The following is a 10,605-nucleotide window of genomic DNA, read 5'->3' as shown; positions in this document are numbered from 1 at the left end:
TTTTTTATATAATAAAAAATTTTTTTTTTTTTTTTTTTTTTTTTTTTTTTTTTTTGTCAACTCATTGTTATATATATATATATATATATATATAAATTAAATTTTTTTAATAGGTATTAGTAAATCTAGACGAATATGCAAATACTTCAGCAGCTTCAATACCTTTATGCTTCTCTGAAAATGTACAAAAAATAAAATAAAATGAAATAATTATATAAAATAAATATAACATACAAATATATAGTAATATTAATATTTTTACGTACACATTTTAAATATTCATATAATTATTATAATAATAAAACATTAAATTTAATAAAAACGTATTTTTTTTTAATTTACAGATTAAAAGTGGTAAAATAAAAACGAATGATATAATATGTATGTGTGGATTTGGAGCTGGAATGTCATATGGATGCGTTATACTTAAATATTAATTTAAAAAAAAAAAAAAAATATATATATATATATATATATATATATGTACTTTAAAGAATAATTTTCTTTTTTAACAATTTATTTTATGTAACATATAACTGAAATATATTATATATATATGTGTAAAATATATTAATGTTACAATTTTTATTTTTTATATTTTATCATATTAATTTTTTATATTTTTATTATATACATATATATATATATTTTTTTTTATTTTCATACTTTACCTATATATATAAATATACATAATATAATGTTGTGTAAATAAAATAGCACTTTTATAAAATTGAATTGAAAATAATTATAAAGAGGTTTATTATATACAATAATGTACAATTTAAAGGAGAATTAGTTTATTACTAAGTTTCACATGAATTACTATTTTCGCGTTTTATTTTTTTTATTATTATTATTTTTTTTTAATTACATTTTGTTGTCATGTGGTATAAATGTACAAAATATGTTCTAAAGAGAAGATATATAAACTATCGCTATTTTTCTAGTGAAATAAAAGTATATGATAATTTAAAAATTATCGAAAGTAAAAGTTTGTATGAAGATAAGAATACAAAAATTAGTATTAGAGAATCTTCAAGATATGCAATACCTATACCACAATGTGATCGTTCTATAATAAGTTCTATGATATATAAATTTTTTTTGTAAGAAAACAATTATTCATAATATATATATATATATATATATATATATATATATATAATATATATAATATTTTAAAAAACATAGCATATATGTACGTCTCTAATGTGTTTAAAAAGTTTCATTTAGGATATATTTTGATATATAAAATAAAATATTAAAGAAAAATGAATATATATAAATAAAAATATTTTTTTTATTATTTATTTAGAAAACATACAGAATATGGAGAATGTGCATGGAGATTAGTACATTTAATAATTGAGAGATTAGAAAATGAAGAGATATTAAACTTATTTCGTATAAATGAATCCTTTAATATGAAAATGTATTTTTATGTTTTGCATCTTTGGATAATTAATAAAAGATTAAGACATGAACAGTATCAAGGAGATATTATAAATACATATATATTTGATATAACGTGGAGAATTGTTCGTGATTGGATGCTTTTAAAAGATGTTCCAGAATATTCTTTTAATGCGGAGCTTTTGAATTGCCAAGAATATGCATTTGGAGTGAGCTTTTTTTTTTAATAAAAAAGAATATATCATTTGTTTATATAAATATATATATATATAATAATTCACTGGAATGTTTTATTTTCTTTTTTCAGTTTTTGGTATCACTAGATGAAGCGTCTAACAATGTAGATATTTTTCCATCATTGTTGAAGGATATATTATGGGAGTTAGTTTACATAAAAAAAAAAAATAAATAAATAAATAAAAGAATATATATATATATATATATATATTTTTAATTTATGTATTATCCTCTTTTCAGGCATTTATATGAAAAGAATGTAAAGAAATGCGGGAAAATTGTAACAGAGTTAAGTAAATATAGTCTTCTTCAAATGAGACATATATTTAATTTATCAAGTGATCATTTTTTACAAGCCTATTTTATATGGTAATTCTTATACACATATAAATATATATATATATATATATATATATATATATATGTGTGTGTATGTATTATATTTATTTATTATGATTAAATACATTTTATATTTTGCCTTATTTATATAGGGCTGATTTTTATAACCAGAAAAAATCAAATCGTCGTTTACCAGCATTGTGTCAGCAAATATCATATGGAGGTAGAATGAAAAAAAAAAAAATATATATATACTATCAAAAGGTAATTATATATATATATATATATATTTTTTTTTAAACATTTCAGGCTATCGTCCGAAAGATAAGAGTAAATATCTTCCCTATGATAATGGCAAGAAATTGTTACCAAGAATTTATTAACAAAATAAAATAAAAATAATATATATTTGTATACAACCTATTTATATGTAACCATTATTATATATAAGTTAAATATTTTTCCTTTTTTTTGGAGAGGGGGATTTAAAAAATAAATAAATAATATATATTTAATATTGAAAAAAAAAAAAAAAAAAAAAAAAAATTATATTTTTTCGTATTCTTTAAAAAAAATTCAAATTCAAATAAGATAATTAAAAACTTATAACTTTTGCTTTTTTTTTTTTTAACTTGTTTATATTTTTCTTTATAATAATATATTAATATATATATGTATAATATATATATAATATATAATATTTATATAATATGCACTTTTTTTTTCTTTTTTTTCTTTTTTTATAATTATTTAAAATATTGAAAAATAAAATGCTTTTTTATGTGTTATAATATGTGTATTTTTTTTTTTATTTTAATTTTTTTTTTTTTGTTCAATTATAAAAAACTTTTATTTAAATTAAGCAATTACAGTAATATATTATACATATAAATATATATAATAATATATGCATTATATTATAAAACATAATTCTTATATATATATATATATATTACATATTTTATTTTTTTTCAAAACAAAAATAGAACAATTTTTGATACTTTTTAATCTTATATATATATATATATATATATATATATATTTATTATAATTTTTTTTTTTTTTTTTAAAAGGTTTAATTTATATAACTATTTAGTTATTATAATATAACCCATTCACACCTTTATTTTGTATGAAATCTTTATTTTATATATAATTTTTTTTTTTTTTTTTCTAGCACATAACTTTTATTTATATATAAATAAATTATATATGTGTATGTATAATAATATAACAATTTGAAAATGAAAAATGGAAAAGAAAAGTAGTTATAAAACAGTTTTATTAGGAGAATCATCAGTAGGAAAATCAAGTATAGTTTTACGATTAACAAAAGATACTTTTCAGGAGAATACTAACACAACAATAGGTGCATCTTTTTGTACATATGTAGTAAATTTAAATGATATAAATATAAAGAATAATAGTGATAATGAAAAAAATAATAATATAAATTCAATAAATGATGATAATAATATTATTATAACAAATCAACATAATAATTATAATGAAAACTTATGTAATATAAAATTTGATATATGGGATACAGCTGGACAAGAAAGATATGCTAGTATTGTCCCACTATATTATAGAGGTGCTACTTGTGCTATAGTAGTTTTTGATATTAGTAATTCAAATACTTTAGATCGAGCTAAGACATGGGTTAATCAATTAAAAATTAGTAGTAATTATATTATTATTTTAGTTGCTAATAAAATAGATAAAAACAAATTCCAAGTTGATATATTAGAAGTACAAAAATATGCTCAAGACAATAATTTACTTTTTATTCAAACAAGTGCCAAAACTGGAACAAATATAAAAAATATATTCTATATGCTTGCTGAAGAAATTTATAAAAATATTATAAATAATAAAAATACCTCAACAAATAAAACAGTTAATAAAAACTTAATAAATCTAGATAATCAAACACTTTCAAAAAAAGGATGTTGTTAATTATTGTTATTGTTTATGAATTCGTAAAAAAAAAAAAAAAATATATATATATATATATGTATATATTGGTTTAAATATTTCTATTTGTTAAAAAAAAATAGAAAAAAATGTTATATTTATAAATAATTAAAATATTAAATTCATATTATTCAAAACAACCTAAATACATTAAACATTATTATACATTTATGTATATATTTATTTATACATATTTTTATATATATTTGAAAATTTTTTTTTCTATAACATTTTGAATATATAAAAATTTTTACATAATTTGATAATATCATATATATATATATATATATATGTATATCCATTAAATACCGTTACTGTCTTTTTTTTTTTTTTTTTTTTTTTTTTTTTATATTTTAAAAACAATATATATATATATATATATATATATATATATTTAATATTATAAAAAACAATTAAAATAATATAATGTATTAAAAATTATATAGTATTGTTATTCATTTATCTTTCTTTAAACAAAACTATATCTATAGTATACAAAAAAGCACATTCTTCATTTTTTATTTTATAATTCTCTAAACACAGATACTTTAAATTCATATCCTTTATAATTTTGAAAACATCCATATGAAATAAAGAAGAAGATGATACATATCTCCTTTTGAATTTTGTTATATTACATAGATACATATAAAGTTGAAAAAATAAAAATTTCTTTTTCTCCATTTTTAAAAAGGCAAATATGTTTATAATATCATTTATCATCACATGATTACAATTTTCACCATTTTGACCTTTCTCCTGAATTTTTTTATTTTCATTTTTGTTATCTATTAAATCCATTTCAACATTATTAAGATTTTTATTTTTATCATCCTTAAGAATGTTACTAATATTTCCATTACTATTATTACTTTCATCATAATTTAATTTCAAATTATTATTCTTAATAACTGTGTTATTATTTAATTTATAATCTTTTTCTTTTATATCACCAATGAACCTATCACTCATTGAATTATTCCTTAAAATATTACTTTGTCGTTCACCATTTATATTTTTTAAATAATCATAAAACAACACATACATAGTATTTGACATTTCAATATAATCATCTTCTGAAATATGACATAGAATTTTATCAAACATTTTATTTTCTACATTTTTATTATAATTATATGAAAACAAATTTTGTTCTTTGTGATATGACAAAACCCTCTCTAACATTTCACACACATAGCCATACATTTCATACATGTACAAATTATTTGCTATATATAATATTTTTTTTAAAATATTTTCTTTCAAATTTATAGGACATAAAGATTCCTTATATAGATATAAATATGTATTTTTTTTTTTTAAATATAAAAATATATTTAATTTTATTAAACATTCAATAATTTTGTTCAGATTTATAAATAAGTTTTCCTTCTTATATTCAATATATCTATGTTCATATTTCTCACAAGAATTATTATTATCTGATAAATTATTGTCCATTATATGTATACCTTCGTTTTTACTCGCTTTTGTTACCTTTTCAAACTCATTCTGTAAACTATCTAATAACAAATTCTCGTTTATTTCACATGTATATTTCGAATTTGATAATGATATAAAAATTTTGGAAATATTATCAATAGATATAGATTTATATTTATTTAAATAATTTTTAATTAAATCATCAATAATATTATATTTTAAATTTATCAACTCCTTCCTACAATATCTATCATTTGAATTATTCTCAATAAAATACTGAAACTTGGAACACGTCAAAAGTAATAAGGATATTATATCTTCACTAATTAACTTATTACATTTAAAATAGTTGTACGTTTTATACACGTGACACCATAATTTGTGTATATAATGAAAATGAATAATTTTATCGAAAAATAAATTATTCAAAAATGTTAAGGAACAAACATATTGATCCTTTTGATTGAAATTATCTTCTTCATGTAAATGTTTTATATATATATTACTCACATTTAATATATTTTTACATATTAATTCCTTCATACAACTTGATAATAAAAAAAAATTTTTTTTTTTTTTGGTTCTATCATTATTTTTTATATATTTATAGACAAATGAAAGGTCATTCAAAATATATATATAAGTATCTTTATATTTTTTTACATTATTTCTATTTACTAAAAAATTATATAAAATACACGATATGTTATTAAACAGTAAATAAAAATCATATGAATTATACGCTTCATTAATTTTTACAAAAGTATTTGACAAAAGCTTAATAGACAATAAATCACTATCTTTTAATTTAAAATGAAAGTCTTTATAATTTTCCATTTTATAAAACATATATTCTTTTATTCTCTTTTGTATTATTATATCTTTTATATTTTCTATATTTGAATAATTTGTCTGATCATTACTATGTAAAATAAGTACTGCATTTTCATTTTCTGTTTTTATGCGTTTACCAAGGAAGATATTACACAAATGTAAACTAAACTTCATAATATCATTAAATAATACACTATTAACAATATAAAAGTTATTTCTTAATATATTATGATAAATGTTTTTTATAGAAATAAGTGAAATACAAAGTGACTGAAGATTTACAAATTTGATATTTAATAGAATCTTTAATAAACATTCATAAAATAAAATAAAATTTTTATCTATTACTTTATTTAAAATAAATTTATTATTTAATGAATTTAGCAATGTACTATAATCTATATCTGAACAAAAAGTTTCTATATTTTTCTTTTTCTCACATAAAATATGATGTGTTGCTTTTATTACTTCTCTTAATTTATATATTGTCATATCATTATCATATTTTTCCTTTTTAATCAAAGTACAATAAAAATTTAGCAATTTTGATATGTATTCAATATTTTCATTTATCAAATTATTATTAAGATTATATAGCATTTTATTACTTATGTCAATATCTAAAATTGAATTATCAACATATAACCTTAAAATATTTAATATCTTTTCATTGTCCATGTGGTCTACGTTTTCATGAAACTTTGCAAAACATTTTTTATAAATTTCCTTTTTATTCGTTTTAATAATATAATTTTTCTCATTTTTTATTTCCCTAAAATAATATAAATTAGATTCCATTTCCTTCATCAGATTTTTATTGAAAGGTATATTTGAATTATTATTAAGATATTTATTAAATATGAATAATAGTTTGTATATTTCATGGTTGAAAAGATACATATGATCAAAAACATAATTAAAATAATAATTATAAAAAAGAATCAAATTCTTATCGTTCTTATTCCATCTAAAAAAGTAAATAAGAAAATGAATTAATTCATTTCCATTCATTTCATGTATACAACTCATGATTTTATTACATATTTTTCCCAATATTTCTCGTCTATGAAAAGTTATATCCTTATCTTTGAAATAAATTTCATTAATCTTATTTAATACATTTTTATTATCTATATTTTTAACTTCTATAAAGAAATTGTAATCAGTAAATGTTTTTTCAAGTTCATCAAATATTTTAACACTTTGTATAATATCACAGAAACCTATATAATTGAAGCATTGGTTATATTCATTTAATAAATATTTATAAACTTCCTTGGCACTTATACATTCAGATTTCTCATATTTGTATTTGGGTAAATTTTTAAATAATATTAACTTATTGTATATACTTAAACCTTTATCGAAGAGAGACTGCGCTTTGCTTTTTTTATATGCTTTGTTCGTTCTTTTTTCATTACTAGTTTTATAATTCAGATTTACAGTAACAAAATTTGATTTTATATAGAATTTTTTTAAATATGAGAAACATATATTCACAAAACCTTCTCTTACTGTATTTTTCTTTAAAGCAAACATAATGTTAGTATTAAATTTTCTTCAAAAAGTAAAATGTATTTTTATGTGCTATCCTTTTATCATATTATATATTATATTTTTCCATTATTTGACATTCATTTTTTTCGAAAATATTAATTTATAAAAGTTTTGATTTTTAAAAATCAAAATTAAAATAAAATGAAATTAAATATATTTACAAAATAAATTTTTTTTCCATACTTTATCAATAATTCTTTATATATTTATTTAATTCTTCATTAAAAAAAAAAATATTATATATATTTTTGTTATAACACATATTTTTTTTTTTTTTTTTTGTCGTTGTTTTATTACTAGAATTACATGAAAATATGTGTAGCTATGTAATAAAATATAAATATATAGATTTATATATATAAATTAAAAAAAATATTAAATTTATTAATAATTATAATTATTTTTTCTTCTTATAAAAATGACTATGAAAACGACTTATTTTTTTTTTTTTTTTTGGTATTTTTTATTTAAAATATAGATGAAATGTACAATAATTAAATTTAATTATTAAAAAGCTTCCTTTTTTTTCCCAGGAAAAAAAACCTTTTTTGATATTTTTAGTTCTTTCTTTTATCTACTATATATTATTTATATATATATATATATAATAATTCATTTTTTATTAAAAAAAAAAAAAATCTATTAGAATTCCTTAATGATATATTAAAAAATATACAATTCATAAAACATAATTTAATGAATATAGTAAAATTATGTATATTAATCGCATTTGTTTTAATACACAAACAAGTGAACAAGAAATATAAAATATATGGAATAATGAAGTTGAATCATAGATTTCATGAATTGAAATAAAAAATATAATACCCAGTCGTCACCAAAATTAAAATAAATATAGAAATTTTTTAATAACAATATTAATTTTTGTGAAATATATATAGACATCATAATATTGTATAGATTATATATTGATTTTATTTTATGTTCTGAGATGGCAAAAGGAATTTTTTCTTATATCATTATATATTACACTAAAACATTTTTATAACCTTTTTTGAGCAGAAAAAAAAAAATATAAGATTAAAAAAAATGTTTTCTAAAGGGTTTTCCATTTAAAAAAATAGATTATTGATATATTTTCGAAAAAAATGTTCTTTTTGTAGACATTTTCATATAATACACTATTTTTTTTTAAAATTAAAAATGTTAGTTCTTATGTGAATTTCATTAATAATCATTATAATAATATTAAATTCATTTATCGTTTTAGTCTTTTTGTGATAAAAGGGACATTATATATATCTATATATTTGGAATACTTATTAAAGATACATTAACAGTTTCTTTATATTAAAATATGTCTTCTTTCAAACTTGAAGTATAAGAATACGAATAATGTAAAAAATGTAGATGTATGAATAACATTATTGAAATATATAATTCATTTTTAATATGTTCAAATATTAATTTTACAAAGCAGTAAATTAATTATGTTACCTTATTATTCCATAAAATTTAATTACAAAACAATAATAAGTTAGAAATATAATATTATATAAATCATATTGCATGAATATACTAAGTCATTTGTAAAATTATAAAATTATATTTATTAAAAATTCATATATCATTATTTTAACTCAGAGTTTCTAAATTATATATTATTTATAATAAATATTATATTATTCAATATATAAACTAAATTATATTAAATACAAAAAATATATATTATGTTAAATAATATACATATATATATTTTTATTTTTAGTAATAAATTATTTAATATATATATTAAAAACGAATATATTTTTTTTATAATTATAAATGTGTGTAAAATATAAGATTTAATAAAAATAATTTAAAAAATATATTATTTATTTAAATTAATATATAATAAATATATATTAAAAATAATTAAATTAAAATAAATAAATATCAAGAATTCATTAAAATAATAATAATTAAAATAAATAAATAATTAATTAATTAAATAAATTTAATATACTAAATAAAAATTAATTAAAATAATAATAAATAATATAAAATAAATAATTTAATTAAATAAATTTAAAACAATAAATAAATTAAAATAATAAATAATATAAAATAATATATAGATAAAATAAATTAATTAATTAAAATAATATATATAATATAAATAAATTAAATAAAATAATAAATAATATAAAATAAATAAATTAAAATAAATTAAATTAATTAAAATAATATATATAAAATATAAAATAAATAAATTAAAATAAATTAAAATAAATTAAATAAATAAAATATTAAATTAATAATATAATATAAATAAATTAATTAAAATAATAAATTAATAATATAATATAAATAAATTAATTAAAATAATAAATTAATATAATAAATAAATTAAAATTAATTAAAATAAATTAATAAAATAATAAATTAATATAATAAATAAATTAAAATTAATTAAAATAAATTAAATAATTATATTTAAATAATATATTTATTTAAATTTTTATGTATTACATTAAATTATATACATATATAATATTATATCATAATTATTTTAAAAATAATATAATAAATATTATAATTAATGAATTAAATCAAATTTTAGTTTATAAGAATATATTGATAATTATATTAATTTTAATAAATACATTATTTATTAATATTGTACATAATTATTATTATAAAAAAATAATTAAAATAAATAAAATAATATATATAATTTATTAATTAATACAAATTAATTATATAAATAAAATAATATATATAATTTATTAATTAATATAAATTAATTATATAAATAAAATAATATATATAATTTATTAATTAATATAAATTAATTATATAAAT

General features: G+C 15.3%; 4 protein-coding genes across 4 annotated transcripts in view, besides 1 other annotated feature; 3 read left to right on the top strand and 1 right to left on the bottom strand.

Annotated features, from left to right (window-relative positions):
- PGSY75_0211400 (beta-ketoacyl-ACP synthase III) overlaps positions 1-437 on the top strand; it is a gene marked incomplete at both ends in the record, with an annotated part of 2,312 nt that extends 1,875 nt beyond the window's left edge. Inside the window, 2 exons of the mRNA XM_018783780.1 lie at positions 114-182; positions 345-437. Coding sequence (XP_018643770.1) covers positions 114-182; positions 345-437 — 162 coding nt within the window. The remainder of the gene's footprint in view (positions 1-113; positions 183-344) is intronic.
- A 445-nt stretch (positions 438-882) lies between these two features.
- Positions 883-2,372, top strand: PGSY75_0211300 (hypothetical protein; the record flags this gene model as incomplete). The annotated part of the gene is made up of 6 exons (XM_018783779.1): positions 883-1,106; positions 1,316-1,622; positions 1,721-1,794; positions 1,891-2,019; positions 2,142-2,212; positions 2,299-2,372. 6 exons carry the CDS (start codon positions 883-885, stop codon positions 2,370-2,372), a joined length of 879 nt encoding a protein of 292 aa, XP_018643769.1.
- Positions 2,373-3,240: 868 nt separating this feature from the next.
- PGSY75_0211200 (ras-related protein Rab-5A) lies at positions 3,241-3,948 on the top strand (the record flags this gene model as incomplete). The annotated part of the gene is made up of 1 exon (XM_018783778.1): positions 3,241-3,948. One exon carries the CDS (start codon positions 3,241-3,243, stop codon positions 3,946-3,948), a length of 708 nt encoding a protein of 235 aa, XP_018643768.1.
- Positions 3,949-4,425: 477 nt separating this feature from the next.
- PGSY75_0211100 (hypothetical protein) lies at positions 4,426-7,782 on the bottom strand (the record flags this gene model as incomplete). The annotated part of the gene is made up of 1 exon (XM_018783777.1): positions 4,426-7,782. The coding sequence occupies one exon, from the start codon at positions 7,780-7,782 to the stop codon at positions 4,426-4,428; it is 3,357 nt and encodes a 1,118-aa protein (XP_018643767.1).
- Positions 7,783-9,071: 1,289 nt separating this feature from the next.
- Positions 9,072-10,605: a sequence feature (interrupted by gap~centromere).

Source organism: Plasmodium gaboni, chromosome 2, assembly GCF_001602025.1.
Source record: "Plasmodium gaboni strain SY75 chromosome 2, whole genome shotgun sequence".
In the NCBI taxonomy this organism is placed as follows: domain Eukaryota; phylum Apicomplexa; class Aconoidasida; order Haemosporida; family Plasmodiidae; genus Plasmodium; species Plasmodium gaboni.
The sequence above is the reverse complement of the archived record's forward strand: the minus strand, read 5'-3'. Positions and strand labels throughout refer to the sequence as shown.